The sequence below is a fragment of the Scyliorhinus torazame genome, chromosome 1 (genome assembly GCF_047496885.1).
Source record: "Scyliorhinus torazame isolate Kashiwa2021f chromosome 1, sScyTor2.1, whole genome shotgun sequence".
Classification (NCBI taxonomy): domain Eukaryota; kingdom Metazoa; phylum Chordata; class Chondrichthyes; order Carcharhiniformes; family Scyliorhinidae; genus Scyliorhinus; species Scyliorhinus torazame.
Genome location: NC_092707.1, coordinates 203,101,571 through 203,118,113, shown reverse-complemented (window position 1 = coordinate 203,118,113; position 16,543 = coordinate 203,101,571). Strand labels below are relative to the sequence as shown.

Sequence of the window (16,543 nt, the reverse complement as noted above, 5' to 3'; positions counted from 1 at the left end):
GTGACCAGTGGTGTTCCACAGGGATCCGTGCTGGGACCACTGTTGTTTGTGATATACATAAATGATCTGCAGGAAGGTATAGGTGGTCTGATTAGCAAGTTTGCAGATGACACTAAGATTGGTGGAGTAGTAGGCAGTGAAGGGGACTATCAGAGAATACAGCAGAATATAGATAGATTGGAGAGTTGGGCGGAGAAATGGCAGATGGAGTTCAATCAGGGCAAATGCGAGGTGATGCATTTTGGAAGATCCAATTCAAGAGCGAACTATACGGTAAATGAAAAAGCCCTGGGGAAAATTGATGTACAGAGAGATCTGGGTGTTCAGGTCCATTGTACCCTGATGGTGGCTGCGCAGGTCGATAGAGTGGTCAAGAAGGCATACGGCATGCTTTCCTTCATCGGAAGGGGTATTGAGTACAAGAGTCGGCAGGTCATGTTACAGTTGTATAGGACTTTGGTTCGGCCACATTTGGAATACAGCGTACAGTTCTGGTCGCCACATTACCAAAAGGATGTGGATGCTTTGGAGAGGGTGCAGAGGAGGTTCACCAGGATGTTGCCTGGTATGGAGGGCGCTAGCTATGAAGAGAGGTTGAGTAGATAGGATTATTTTCATTAGAAAGACGGAGGTTGAGGGGGGACCTCATTTTTTAAAAATAATTTTTATTAAAGGTTTTCATAAATTATCACTAACAAAATGAGAAAGAAAAAAGAACCCAACAGGGTTAAGTACAAAACACAATCTAAAAAAGCAACCCCCCAAACCCCTCCCCCCGTACCTAAATAATAAATTAACATTAACACCCCGACTTAAGACAACAGGTGTATACACCCCCTCAGACCCTTCCAGTGTAAATAACATAAACAAAAATAAAGTAAACCCCCCCCCCACCGCCCCCCCCCACCCCCCGAGCTGCTGCTGCCATTGACCAATGTCTAGCGTTCTGCCAGAAAGTCGAAGAACGGTTGCCACCGCCTAAAGAACCCTTGTACCGACCCTCTCAAGGCGAATTTCACCCTCTCCAATTTAATGAACCCTGCCATATCGCTGATCCAGGATTTCACGCTTGGGGGCCTTGTATCTTTCCACTGAAGAAGAATCCTCCGCCGGGCTACCAGGGACGCAAAGGCCAGAATTCCAGCCTCTTTCGCCTCCTGCACTCCCGGCTCCTCTGCCATCCCAAATATTGCGAGCCCCCAGCCCGGTTTGACCCTGGATCCTACCACCCTCGACACTGTCCTCGCTACGCCCTTCCAAAATTCCTCCAGCGCTGGGCATGCCCAGAACATATGGGTGTGATTTGGGGGGGACCTCATTGAGGTCTACAAAATCATGAGAGGTATAGACAGGGTGGATAGCAAGAAGCTTTATCCCAGAGTGGGGGACTCAATTTCTAGGGGTCATGAGTTCAAGGTGAGAGGGGAAAAGTTTAAGGGAGATATGCGTGGAAAGTTCTTTACGCAGAAGGTGGTGGGTGCCTGGAACGCATTGCCGGCGAAGGTGTTAGAGGCGGGCAAGATAGCGTCATTTAAGATGTATCTAGACAGATACATGAATGGGCAGGGAGCAGAGGGATACAGATCCTTAGAAAATAGATGACAGTTTTAGATAGAGGATTTGGATCGGCGCAGGCTTGAAGGGCCGAAGGGCCTGTTCCTGTGCTGTAATTTTTCTTTGTTCCTTGTTCTTTATTTGGGGATTCAGGTAGCATGGGAATGGGCGGGGCTCCCTAAGTGGAATTTAACGAAGCTGGTGGAGGAGGCGAGGGAGGATCTTAAGAGGTAGGATACATTGCACTTAACGTTGGTGGGGAGGGTCCAAGTGGTGAAAATGAATATTCTGCCAAGGTTCTTGTTTATCTTTCAGCCTCTCCCGATCTTTATACCAAAGCGGACAAGATCACCTCGGACTTTGTATGGGCGGGAAAGGTGCCGAGGGTGGGGAGGACCCTGCTACAGAGGCAGCAGGAGGGGTTTGGTGTTGCCAAACTTGCTTCGATATTATTGGGCGGCGAATGTGGACAAGGTGCAGCAGTGGTAGGAAGGAGAAGGGGTAGAGTGGATTAGGATGGAAGAGGAATCTTGTAAGGGGTCTAGTTTGAGGACTATGGTGACGGTAGCATTGCCAGTGGCTCCGAGTAGGTATTCAGGGAGCCCAGTGGTGCAGTCTACGGTGAAGATATGGAATCAGCTGAGGAGGCATTTTAGGGTGGAAGGGATGTCGGTGCTAACGCCGCTGTGCGAGAATCATGGGTTTGAGCCGGGATGGGGGGGGGGGGGAGGTGGATAGTGTATACAGGAGGTGGAGGGAAGTGGGGCTGGTCAAGGTGAGGGATTTGTATTTGGAGGAAGGGTTTGCCAGTGTGGAGGAGCTAAGGGAGAGGGTGGAGCTGCCGAGGGGGAGTGAGTTCAGGTATCTGCAAGTTAGGGATTTTTGCGCGAAAGGTCTGGAGGGGGTTCCCTAGGTTGCCAGGATACGCCCTGCTGGAGCGACTGCTGCTTCCGGATGTGGAAGGGGAGGGAAGAATTGGAGATATATATAAGTGGCTGGGGGAGGAGGGAGGCGAGCGGGTGGTGAAGATCAAGGAGAAATGGGAAGCGGAGTTGGGAATGGAGATCAATTGGGGAGTGTGGAGTGAGGCACTGCGAAGGGTAAACGGGACCTCCTCTTGTGCAAGGATGAGCCTGATACAGTTTAAGGTGGTGCACAGGGTGCATATGACTCGGGCGAGAATGAGTGGGTTCTTTCAGGGGGTAGCAGATGAGTGCGAGAGGTGTGGGCAGGGGCCAGCGAATCACACGCACATGTTTTGGGGTTGCAAAAAATTGGATAGATTCTGGGTGAGAGTCTTTGCCAGGATTGTGGAGGAGGAGGTGGATCGGGACCCTTTGGCGATATTTGGGGTTTCAGAAAAGCCAGAGCTCATGGCGAGGAGGAAGGCCAATGTCTTGGCCTTCGCCTCTCTCATTGCACGACGACAAATTTTGCTGGAGTGGCGGTTGGCATCGCTACCGGGGGTAGCGGCTTGGTTGGGTGACCTGTATGACTTCCTGCAGTTAGAGAAGATAAAGTATCAGTTAAGGGGCTCTTCAGGGGGGTTTGAGGAAGGGTGGGGGATGTTTGTGACCGTGTTTGAGGGGCTGTTCATCGCAGGGGAGGGGGTGGGGTGAAAAAGGGAGAAAATCTGTACAGACTGTGCAGTTGATTGTTAGGAAGTATGTTTCCCGGAGTGTTTATTTGCTGTAACCTGTTTTGATACATGTTTGTAATAAAATACATTTTTAAAAAAGAGAAGTGTAGTTTTAGGGAGAAGTTGATTGAAGTTTATAAACTAATGAAGTTGCTGGATTACGTTCATCTGGCCCAATTGTTTCAACTGGTTTGGCTGAGCAGTGCTAACCACTGTGCCGCACTAATGACCTAACTGGTTTTTACAGGTGTTGGTTGAGGACTATCGATTGGCCGGGACACCAGGGGGAATCTCCCCCTTCTCTTTTCAAAATAATGCCATTGAAGGTTTAAGGCATGGTGCGAATTGCATACTTTATTGGCATAGCTGTGTAGGTAGAGGGAGGCCAGTCATTCAAAGGGGCAGGTGGGCGGGGTTATTACAAGTTTCTGCGTTCTCACTCCTAACGCATGTATTACGGACCGTAACCAGTCCCCAACAGTTGCTATGATACTGGACAGAAACCGTAACACTTTATTTATTTAAATGTAAATGTAAATAATCATTAGTGTCACAAGTAGGCTTACATTAACACTGCAATGAAGTTACTGTGAAAAGCCCCTAGTCGCCACATTTGTAAGACTGTGAGGAAAGGGTATTTTGCTCCAGGAATGATTTCACGCACAAATAGGGACATGGTATATTAAAACAAACTTTATTACTAAAGTATGACTAGTTTTAACATCACTAAGAACATAACTTAGAATTACCTATTAAACGATGCTTAACAATCCAATGGAAACAATAACCATTATGCTATCTCAAACAACCCCATCTCAGGTTACAATCCATTTTTAAATATAGTTAGCAGACCCCAGCATACTTGCTTAAGAGATGCTCTTTGAGTCTGTGTTAAGAAATAGACCTGAAACCAGTCCGAACAATGCAGAATCTCTTGCTGAAGTATTCAGAAACTTCTTCTCACCTTACTTTCCAGTCACCAGACTAACCTATCGACCTGCCTGACAAAATGCCAGGAACCTTAGCTCCTCCCACTTGTTACATGACCTTACCAAGCAGAACACAACAATCTACTCCCCTCTCAGTACAAACTAAAATGAAAATCGCTTATTGTCACAAGTAGGCTTCAAGTGAAGTTACTGTGAAAAGCCCCTAGTCGCCACATTCTGGCGCCTGTTCGGGGAGGCTGGTACGGGAATTGAACCTTGCTGCTGCCCTGCCTTGGTCTGCTTTCAAAGCTAGCGATTTAGCCCTGTGCTAAACCAGTCCCTTAGGCCAAGCTTTTATGATGCTTTAATTGCACATCTGATCCAAAGTTTAGTTGTCTTTCAAACCAGGATTATTTTAAACACATGACAGCAACAGTCTCACACTGACTCCGGCTGTTAACCCTTGCTGCACCAAATGCATAGAATACAAATATCTCTGAAATTCCTACAAGAGTCATTGTTGTTGCTGTCACTCAGGCCCCAGACAGGGAGCAACAATGGAAGGAGACCTGAGAATGTTCTTAGCCAGAGGAGGTGTGAGCTGCAACGAGAGAAAAGGTGTGGACCAAAAGGATTTTCATCCAGTCATAAATTTTCAAATTATGTCAATTTGGGTTTGTTGGGTTTGAGCAGCATTCATCAATAGTTTTCTTTAAACATCACCTTCTGGATTATCATGGACAGATTCATCCTGGGAAGAATATTGGTGCCCATAAGATGGTTTGGACAAGTGGAGGGAGGCCAGGATTCTGGGTGTTCGAAATCCAAGTTATAATTATGGAAGGGTTAAGGATGTTGAACATGTTCTCTTTGGAAAATAGGAGACTTGATTGATACCAATGAAGATTTGTATGTAATTTTTTAATCTAGGTGAAGTGTTTGCTTCGGATGGATGAAGCAAAATCCAGGAGAGTGAGCTGAGGAGTGAAAAAGGAAAAATAAAATCTTTAGGACTTTTTGTTAAGCTCATCGCCTCGCAGACGGGAAACATATTTGAACATTGGACTGAGGGATAGACTGGAGATTGATCAGGGGAAGATCAGGCTTCTTGGCCTTCCCTGTTCGAGTTCAGTTTGGAAATCAGGGACGTAATTCTCTGACCGTTGGGATTCTCGTTCCCGCCGGCAGCGCACTCCCGCCCATGGTTGGGGGACCAGAGAATCCAGCCCCAGATCTTTCTATGAACTGTGAAAATGGAATTTGGTAAGAACAGCTCGTTAAAACTCTCTTCAATGTTCTTGACCAGAGGTCTTTTCAGATGCTCTTTGTGAGTTCCATACAACTCCTGTGGATTCCAAAGCTGAGGAACTCACACAGTGGCTGTCGACAACACAAGTCGATCAACAAACAATTGACAAGGTAAGAAATATTTCTGGCTTGCATAGAGTGCTCTGAGATTATAGTGGGAGGTGTTGTAATGTGCCTTTAAGGGATATCAGCATGACATCACTATAATAATAATAATCTTTATTGCCACAAGTAGGCTTACATTAACACTGCAATGAAGTTACTGTGAAAAGACTAGAACGGAAATATGTCACGTGATCGAGTCTTAGTTAACTTTTACTTTGAGCAGAGCACACGCACACAGCTCTGATGTCTTCCAGTTTAATCCTATGTATAACTGTTCTCATGTGTCCAGTCTGAATAAATGTACCCACAATTACCCCAATCCCTTATTATTGATGTACAGTAAATAAGGTCAAGTTATTATATTATTATAATGACACAATGAGAGATAATTGGAGTGAGAGATGTTTACAGATTGCCAGCAGAGACATTTCCAGCTCTGTCTTTTTGTGGGTATCCTGCTGGTACCTGTGCATGTACATAATAAATTACCATTCGGATGGTAGATTGGAGGGAAGGCATAACTGTACCCCACTCGGAGTCAACTGTATCAGGAGAAGAGTGGAAATAATCGCAATAACTTGTATTGATATAAGTGCCGCTGATATTTTCAGTGATTGAATGTATTTGATGCAGACATTGTTCTTGCAGTTGAGGTATTGTATACTCGAATTACGGGTCAGAATTTCTTGCCAGGCCATGAAAAAGACCTCTGCTGATGTTGGCAATCCCTCAGCCAATTAAGGCTCCATTGATAGTTAATTGCTGGAGACCGGTCTTCCGCCCCTCACACAGGAGGAAGTCCTTCCTCAGAGAGCTCCACCTACCCTGCACATCTTTGGGTTGTGGGGGCGAAACCCACGCAGACATGGGGAGAATGTGCAAACTCCAATTGGACAGTGACCCAGGGCCGGGATTCGAACCTGGGTCCTCTGCGCCGCAGTCCCAGTGCTAACCATTGAGCCACATGCCATCTGCAGCCCCATCCTTAACCTCCTCATGCTGGCCTCAGAATTGCAGCTGGCCAGAAATCAACTTTTGAGCAGCCATTAATTGGCAACTTAAAATTTCAGACAGCTCAGGGGGTATGCGACAGAAAGACCACCTGAGGAATTTTAGTGCCCAAACCTGCAACAATCATCACCTGCAATCCCACAGGCATGGGCCTGTAAACCTCTGCTCACGGACTCTCTGAATATGAGCATAGTTCTCTCCTGTTAAAGCTGCCACATGTTTCGAGTGGGAGCTCAATGCCCCAGTGTGCAAGCCGATCTACGCCTTGTCCCGTAACAGGTTTTTTGGGTCGGTCTTCACAGTGGAAGACACAAATAACATGCCAGTGACTGATGGAAATGAGGCTATGACAGGTGAGGACCTTGAGAGGATTGATATCACCAAGGAGGTAGTGATGGGCAAGCTAATGGGGCTAAAGGTAGACAAGTCTCCTGGCCCTGATGGAATGCATCCCAGAGTGCTAAAAGAGATGGCTAGGGAAATTGCAAATGCACTAGTGATAATTTACCAAAATTCACTAGACTCTGGGGTGGTCCCGGCGGATTGGAAATTAGCAAACGTGACACCACTGTTTAAAAAAGGAGGTAGGCAGAAAGTGGGTAATTATAGGCCAGTGAGCTTAACTTCGGTAGTAGGGAAGATGCTGGAATCTATCATCAAGGAAGAAATAGCGAGGCATCTGGATGGAAATTGTCCCATTGGACAGACACAGCATGGGTTCATAAAGGGCAGGTCGTGCCTAACTAATTTAGTGGAATTTTATGAGGACATGAACAGTGCGGTAGATAACGGGGAGCCAATGGATGTGGTATATCTGGATTTCCAGAAAGCCTTTGACAAGGTGCCACACAAAAGGTTGTTGCATAAGATAAAGATGCATGGCATTAAGGGGAAAGTAGTAGCATGGATAGAGGATTGGTTAATTAATAGAAAGCAAAGAGTGGGGATTAATGGGTGTTTCTCTGGTTGGCAATCAGTAGCTAGTGGTGTCCCTCAGGGATCAGTGTTGGGCCCACAACTATTCACAATTTACATAGATGATTTGGAGTTGGGGACCAAGGGCAATGTGTCCAAGTTTGCAGATGACACTAAGATAAGTGGTAAAGCAAAAAGTGCAGAGGATACTGGAAGTCTGCAGAGGGATTTGGATAGGCTAAGTGAATGGGCTAGGGTCTGGCAGATGGAATACAATGTTGACAAATGTGAGGTTATCCATTTTGGTAGGAATAACAGCAAAAGGGATTATTATTTAAATGATAAAATATTAAAACATGCTGCTGTGCAGAGAGACCTGGGTGTGCTAGTGCATGAGTCGCAGAAAGTTGGTTTTCAGGTGCAACAGGGGATTAAGAAGGCAAATGGAATTTTGTCCTTCATTGCTAGAGGGATGGAGTTTAAGACTAGGGAGGTTCTGCTGAAATTGTATAAGGGGTTAGTGAGGCCACACCTGGAGTATTGTGTTCAGTTTTGGTCTCCTTACTTGAGAAAGGACGTACTGGCACTGGAGGGTGTGCAGAGGAGATTCCCTAGGTTAATCCCAGAGCTGAAGGGGTTGGATTACGAGGAGAGGTTGAGTAGACTGGGACTGTACTCGTTGGAATTTAGAAGGATGAGGGGGGGGATCTGATAGAAACGTATAAAATTATGAAGGGAATAGATAGGATAGATGCGGGCAGGTTGTTTCCACTGGTGGTTGAAAGCAGAACTAGGGGGCATAGCCTCAAAATAAGGGGAAGTAGATTTAGGACTGAGTTTAGGAGGAATTTCTTCACCCAAAGGGTTGTGAATCTATGGAATTCCTTGCCCAGTGAAGCAGTAGAGGCTCCTTCATTAAATGTTTTTAAGATAAAGATAGATAGTTTTTTGAAGAATAAAGGGATTAAGGGTTATGGTGTTCGGGCCGGAAAGTGGAGCTGAGTCCACAAAAGATCAGCCATGATCTCATTGAATGGGGGAGCAGGCTCGAGGGGCCAGATGGCCTACTCCTGCTCCTAGTTCTTATGTTCTTACGTAAGGGAATTGAGTGAACTTCAGAGGCACTGTCATCTCTCTCTACTCTAGGAGGAGTTTGAGTTACAGGGTGGGGACGAATTCCGGTACCTGCAGGTACGGGACTTTGTCCGGAGGCAGGTTCAAAGCTTCCCTCGCCTCCCTCTAAGGGGACTACAGGATAAGGTGATGTCAATAACAGGGCTTGGGGAGGGGATGATATCGTAAATATATACGGAATTATTGGAGTGAGAAGGGGTTCCATTCGGGGAGGTGAAGAGGAAGTGGGAAGATGAGTTGCGGGGGGGAGTTGGAAGTTGGGCGATGGGAGAAGGCCCTGAAAAGAGTCAATACATCCTTGTCCTGTGCCAGGCTTAGCCTGATCCACTTCAAAGTGGTCCACAGGATGTCATAATATACACCAGTATATCATGGTGCAGACACACACACTGATGGACGCGCAGTGGGACCAATCAACACACACAACACCGCAGCCAATCACCAGTTAGAGCACACGCACTATAAAGACAGGGGGCATCAGAGTTCCCGCTCATTCGAGCTGCAGCTTCCTAGTAGGACAGAGCTCATAGCCTGCAGCACAGATCTTAACCATGTGCTGAGTGCATAGACTGGTTAGGACAAGGCATAGGTCTTTAGTTCAATCTAATATCGTGTTAACCCACAGTGAAAGTATGTTAAACAATTTCTGACTTAATAAAATAGTGTTGCACTATTTTAAGTGTTGGTGGCCTGTATGTGTTCCACGGATCCAGGGCGCCCAACACATCATGATACCAGGAGTTGAGGGGTATTAGCACTTCTTAGACCTACCTGCAAGTGATCTGCCTTCCGCCAGCATTCCGTCATCCTGCAACACGGGCAACATCTGCCCGCCACCGCCGCTCCGCATCGCCGGTAACCTAAGGGCCAACTGGAAGATATTCAAACAACGCTTCCAGCTCTTCCTTGAGGCCACAGGCAGGGAGGACGTCTCGGATACCAGTACATAGAACATAGAACATAGAAAATACAGCACAGAACAGGCCCTTCGGCCCATGATGTTGTGCCGAACCTTTGTCCTAGATTAATCATAGATTATCATTGAATTTACAGTGCAGAAGGAGGCCATTCGGCCCTTTGAGTCTGCACCGACTCTTGGAAAGAGCCCCCTACCCAAACTCAACACCTCCACCCAACACCAAGGGCAATTTTGGACACTAAGGGCAATTTATCATGGCCAATCCACCTAACCTGCACATCTTTGGACTGTGGGAGGAAACCGGAGCACCCGGAGGAAACCCACGCAGACACGGGATGTGCAGACTCCGCACAGACAGTGACCCAAGCCTGGAATCGAACCTGGGACCCTGGAGCTGTGAAGCAATTGTGCTATCCACAATGCTACCGTGCTGCCCTTAAGAACAAATAAATCTACACTATATCATTTTACCGTAATCCATGTACCTATCCAAAAGCTGCTTGAAGGTCCTTAATGTTTCCGACTCAACTACTTCCACAGGCAGTGCATTCCATGCCCCCACTACTCTCTCGGTAAAGAACCTACCACTGATATCCCTCCTATATCTTCCACCTTTCACCTTAAATTTAAGTCCCCTTGTAATGGTTTGTTCCACCCGGGGAAAAAGTCTCTGACTGTCTACTCTATCTATTCCCCTGATCATCTTATAAACCTCTATCAAGTCGCCCCTCATCCTTCTCCGTTCTAATGAGAAAAGGCCTAGCACCCTCAACCTTTCCTCGTAAGACCTACTCTCCATTCCAGGCAACATCCTGGTAAATCTTCTTTGCACCTTTTCCAAAGCTTCCACATCCTTCCTAAAATGAGGCGACCAGAACTGTACACAGTACTCCAAATGTGGCCTTACCAAAGTTTTGTACAGCTGCATCATCACCTCACGGCTCTTAAATTCAATCCCTCTGTTAATGAACGCGAGCACACCATAGGCCTTCTTCACAGCTCTATCCACTTGAGTGGCAACTTTCAAAGATGAATGAACATAGACCCCAAGATCTCTCTGCTCCTCCACATTGCCAAAAACGCTACCGTTAACCCTGTATTCCGCATTCATATTTGTCCTTCCAAAATGGACAACCTCACACTTTTCAGGGTTAAACTCCATCTGCCACTTCTCAGCCCAGCTCTGCATCCTATCTATGTCTCTTTGCAGCCGACAACAGCCCTCCTTACTATCCACAACTCCACCAATCTTCGTATCGTCTGCAAATTTACTGACCCACCCTTCAACTCCCTCATCCAAGTCATTAATGAAAATCACAAACAGCAGAGGACCCAGAACTGATCCCTGCGGTACGCCACTGGTAACTGGGATCCAGGCTGAATATTTGCCATCCACCACCACTCTCTGACTTCTATCGGTTAGCCAGTTCGTTATCCAACTGGCCAAATTTCCCACTATCCCATGCCTCCTTACTTTCTGCATAAGCCTACCATGGGGAACTTTATCAAATGCCTTACTAAAATCCATGTACACTACATCCACTGCTTTACCTTCATCCACATGCTTGGTCACCTCCTCAAAGAATTCAATAAGACTTGTAAGGCAAGACCTACCCCTCACAAATCCGTGCTGACTATCCCTAAACAAGCAGTATCTTTCCAGATGCTCAGAAATCCTATCCTTCAGTACCCTTTCCATTACTTTGCCTACCACCAAAGTAAGACTAACTGGCCTGTAATTCCCAGGGTTATCCCAAGTCCCTTTTTTGAACAGGGGCACGACATTCGCCACTCTCCAATCCCCTGGTACCACCCCTGTTGACAGTGAGGACGAAAAGATCATTGCCAACGGCTCTGCAATTTCATCTCTTGCTTCCCATAGAATCCTTGGATATATCCCGTCAGGCCCAGGGGACTTGTCTATCCTCAAGTTTTTCAAAATGCCCAACACATCTTCCTTCCTAACAAGTATTTCCTCGAGCTTACCAATCTGTTTCACACTGTCCTCTCCAACAATATCGCCCCTCTCATTTGTAAATACAGAAGAAAAGTACTCGTTCAAGACCTCTCCTATCTCTTCAGACTCAATACACAATCTCCCGCTACTGTCCTTGATCGGACCTACCCTCGCTCTAGTCATTCTCATATTTCTCACATATGTGTAAAAGGCCTTGGGGTTTTCCTTGATCCTACCCGCCAAAGATTGTTCATGCCCTCTCTTAGCTCTCCTAATCCCTTTCTTCAGTTCCCTCCTGGCTATCTTGCATCCCTCCAATGCCCTGTCTGAACCTTGTTTCCTCAGCCTTACATATGTCTCCTTTTTCCTCTTAACAAGACATTCAACCTCTCTTGACAACCATGGTTCCCTCACTCGACCATCTCTTCCCTGCCTGTCAGGGACATACATATCAAGGACACGTAGCACCTGTTCCTTGAACAAGTTCCACATTTCACTTGTGTCCTTCCCTGACAGCCTATGTTCCCAACTTATGCACTTCAATTCTTGTCTGACAACATCGTATTTACCCTTCCCCCCCAATTGTAAACCTTGCCCTGTTGCACGTACCTATCCCTCTCCATTACTAAAGTGAAAGTCACAGAATTGTGGTCACTATCTCCAAAATGCTCCCCCACTAACAAATTTATCACTTGCCCTGGTTCATTACCAAGTACTTAACCCAATATTGCCCCTCCTCTGGTCGGACAATCTACATACTGTGTTGCTTCCTGGACACACTGCACAAACACCACCCCATCCAAACTATTTGATCTAAAGAGTTTCCACTCAATATTTGGGAAGTTAAAATCGCCCATGACTACTACCCTATGACTTCTGCACCTTTCCAAAATCTGTTTCCCAATCTGTTCCTCCACATCTCTGCTACTATTGGGGGGCCTATAGAAAACTCCTAACAAGGTGACTGCTCCTTTCCTATTTCTGACTTCAACCCATACTACCTCAATCGGGTGATACTCCTCGAACTGCCTTTCTGCAGCTGTTATACTATCTCTAATTAATAATGCCACCCCCCCACCTCTTTTACCACCCTCCCTAATCTTATTGAAACATCTATAACCAGGGACCTCCAACAACCATTTCTGCCCCTCTTCTATCCAAGTTTCCATGATGGCCACCACATCGTAGACCCAAGTACCGATCCATGCCTTAAGTTCACCCACCTTATTCCTGATGCTTCTTGCGTTGAAGTATACACACTTCAACCCATCTCCGTGCCTGCAAGTACTCTCCTTTGTCAGTGTTCCCTTCCCCACTGCCTCATTACACGCTTTGGCGTCCTGAATATCGACTACCTTAGTTGCTGGACTACAAATCCAGTTCCCATTCCCCAGCCAAATTAGTTTAAACCCTCCCGAAGAGTACTAGAAAACCTCTCTCCCAGGATATTGGTGCCCCTCTGGTTCAGATGCAACCCGTCCTGCTTGTACAGGTCCCACCTTCCCCAGAATGCGCTCCAATTATCCAAATATCTGAAGCCCTCCCTCCTACACCATTCCTGCAGCCACGTGTTCAACTGCACTCTCTCCCTATTCCTAGCCTCGCTATCACGTGGCACCGGCAACAAACCAGAGATGACAACTCTGTCTGTCCTGGCTTTTAACTTCCAGCCTAACTCCCTAAAATTGTTTATTACCTCCACACCCCTTTTACTACCTATGTCGTTGGTACCAATGTGCACCACGACTTCTGGCTGCTCACCCTCCCCCTTAAGGATCCTGAAGACACGATCCGAGACATCCCTGGCCCTGGCACCCGGGAGGCAACATACCTTCCAGGAGTCTCACTCGCGACCACAGAATCTCCTATCTATTCCCCTAACCATTGAATCTCCTACAACTATTGCTTTTCTATTCTCCCCCCTTCCCTTCTTAGCCCCAGAGCCAGACTCAGTGCCAGAGACCTGGCCGCTAGGGCCTTCCCCCAGTAGGTCATCCCCCCCAACAGCATCCAAAACGGTATACTTGTTTTGAAGGGGAACGGCCACGAGGGATCCCTGCCTGTTTGTTTTTTTCCCCCTGACTGTAACCCAGCTATTCTCTGCCCGCCAATGACAGGGGCACCATATCTCACATGTCAGCATGGGCAGCACAGTAGCCTTGTGGATAGCACAATTGCTTCACAGCTCCAGGGTGCCAGGTTCGATTCCGGCTTGGGTCACTGTCTATGCGGAGTCTGCACGACCTCCTCGTGTCTGCGTGGGTTTCCTCCGGGTGCTCCGGTTTCCTCCCACAGTCCAAAGATGTGCGGGTTAGGTGAATTGGCCAATGATAAATTGCCCTTAGTGTCCAAAATTGCCCTTGGTGTTGGGTGGAGGTGTTGAGTTTGGGTAGGGTGCCCTTTCCAAGAGCCGGTGCAGACTCAAAGCGCCGAATGGCCTCCTTCTGCCCTGTAAATTCAATGATAATCTATGATTAATCTAGGACAAAGGTTCGGCACAACATCGTGGGCCAAAGGGCCTGTTCTGTGCTGTATTTTCTATTTTCTATGTTCTATAATGGATCTGCTCCGGCTCTGAATTCCTCCTCCAGCAGTCAGATTATCCACAGCAGTGAGAGACTGAGCCACATAGACACAGTTCAATTCTTGATCTAATTTACCTGCCCTCAGCCTGGGTCATCGATCTCCTCAATTTAGCTACCTTGAGAATAATACTGACTCCTTTGCCCCCCCCCCCCCCCCCCCCCCCCGGCCACCCAACCTGCTCAGGTGCCAGGTGAAGTCATTGTTGGTTTCACATGTGATGCTTCTTAGGGTGAATAGCCACTGACAGTGCCTGCTGCTTAGGTCAATAGAGAATGGGTGCTTGGTGGGAGTTTCCAGAGGATGCTGGATTTCCTGAAACTGCAACCAGACACTCTCAGGAGAGATGAGGAAGGGATCAGGGAGAACTTGGGGTCAGGACCAGCTGTGAGGATTTCAATGTAATGTTGACTCTCACGCTCTTTGCTGTGCTCATGTTACAGATTGTATCCAATGGTTACACACTGCACGATCTTCTGATTGATGTGACAAGGGATGATTTGAAGTATGTCCAGATAAGGTAAATGCTGCAACTGGAATTCAGTTCATCGGTTGTTAACCCTGAATTACAGATTTTACTCTTAAGCGACCTTCCTGTTCCAGGTGATCTAGGGTTTAGAGGTAGGGCTTTTGACTCTGTCAGGAAATTTGTGGGTTCAGGTCACACACGTAATCCCGGCAAACACTCCCGTGCTGTACTGAGGGAGTGCTGCCCTGTCAGGGGAGATGCCAAACGGAGGCCTCATCTGTCTCTTCTAGTTCTTATTAAGTGTTAGAAGAAAAGCATTGAGTTCACGCTGTACTCTCGCCAGTATTTTATCCTTAACCAATATCCCTACAATCTCATTGCCTGGTCCTTTATCTCATTGCTATATGTGGAATCTTGCTATGTAAATCCTGGCTGGCATGTTTCCTAAATTACACTTCCAAAACTAACAAATTGGTTGTGAAGCATTTTGGGATGTCCCAAGGATGTGACAGAGGGCACAGAGGGTAAGCGTTTTCTTTTCATTATGTATCATGAACCATTCCCTCATCATTGTGAGCACAGGAAATCGTGGCTTTAAAATGAATTTTCCATGTTACATAGAAATATAGAAGACAGGAGCAGGAGGAGGCCATTCGGCCCTTCGAGCCTGCTCCGCCATTCATTATCATCATGGCTGACTAACTAACTCAGTAGCCTGATGGCAGCTCCCCCTGTATCCTTTGACCCCCCATTCGCCCTCAGTCCTTCTTGGAAACATACATCTCCGGTCCGTCGGCCACATTTTTCGGCGTGGCACGCCCCCGCCAGCAGTGGGACTCTCAGTTCCTGCAGCCGGCCAATGGGGTTTCCCATTGTGGCCGCCTCACACCTTCGGGACACCCGCGGGCGTGGGTGTGCTGCCGGCGGACCGGAGGATCCAGCCGACGGAGAATTCCATTGACAATGTTTTGGTCTCGGCTGATTTCTGTGGTAACAAATTCCACAGGCGGACCACTCTGTGGGTGAAGAGATTTCTCTTCATCTCAGTCCTAATCGGAGCTCGTGAATCAGAGGCCTAGGTTACTTTGAGTTCATTGATATTGGTTAAAGGAAATTGGATGGAACAGAAAACAGGCAACTGATTGGCTATTGCCTACCTTTCAGTGTAAGCTATCACAGCTCACATGCATTCTCTACTGTGTGTTGGACAAATTCCCTGCTCCACATACCAGGTTCTCAGACTCAAACCACCCTCAAACCTGACTTTATTCCCCAGAGGTTGAAGTTTTAACTCACAGATGCAGTAGCCCAGACCTAAGAGGGCAATTTTCCCAATTTCTGTTCCCCTCCCAATAATGGACAAAGGGACAGAGTAAGAAGTGCAAAGATTCACAAAGCTTGCTACCGGGTAATTCTTCAAGTCCGGGACTCAAACTCATAAAATCAGCCAAAATCACGAGCTCTGCGTAGGGTTTGTACGTTCTCCTCGTGTCTGTGTGGGTTTCCTCCAGATGCTCCAGTTTCCTCCCAAAGTCCAGAGAAGTGCAGGTGAGGTAGATTGGCCGTGCTAAATTGTTCCTTCATGTCCAAAGGTGTGCAGGTTAGATGGGATTACAGGGATAGGGCGAGTGAGTGGGCCGAGGTAGAATGCTCTTTCGGAGGGTTTGTGCAGACTTGATGGGCCGAATGGCCTCCTTTTGCACCCATTGCCCCGTTACTTCCTTCAACCATGACAACCTGTAACCACCCTTTCAAAGATTTCAGACCCTCTCTTTTTTTTAAATTTGCTGCAATTTTTTTCTCCAGTTCTACTCTGAAGGAACAATCTACCGCCCTCCGCCATCTCACCCAAATGGGCATCCCTCCTGCCTGAGACCAGGCTGACCCTGTCATTATCTGAGATCATTCAACTCTATTCCATCAGTAATATGGACAGAATCTTATTCAGGATTTGGCAAAGTGCCAGCAGATTGAAAAACTGGCGTGTAACTCGCGTGTAACTGGCGTGTAACTCGCCTGT

At 47.1% G+C, this 16,543-nt stretch overlaps 1 protein-coding gene across 2 annotated transcripts in view; it reads left to right on the top strand.

Annotated features, from left to right (window-relative positions):
* Positions 1–16,543, top strand: part of LOC140418567 (mitogen-activated protein kinase kinase kinase 5-like) — a 277,605-nt gene that overhangs the window by 256,554 nt on the left and 4,508 nt on the right. For both annotated transcript variants that reach the window (XM_072502099.1, XM_072502092.1), the window contains exons 26-27: positions 5,429–5,541; positions 14,498–14,574. In XM_072502099.1, coding sequence (XP_072358200.1) covers positions 5,429–5,541; positions 14,498–14,534 — 150 coding nt within the window. In that variant the 3' untranslated portion in view covers positions 14,535–14,574. The remainder of the gene's footprint in view (positions 1–5,428; positions 5,542–14,497; positions 14,575–16,543) is intronic.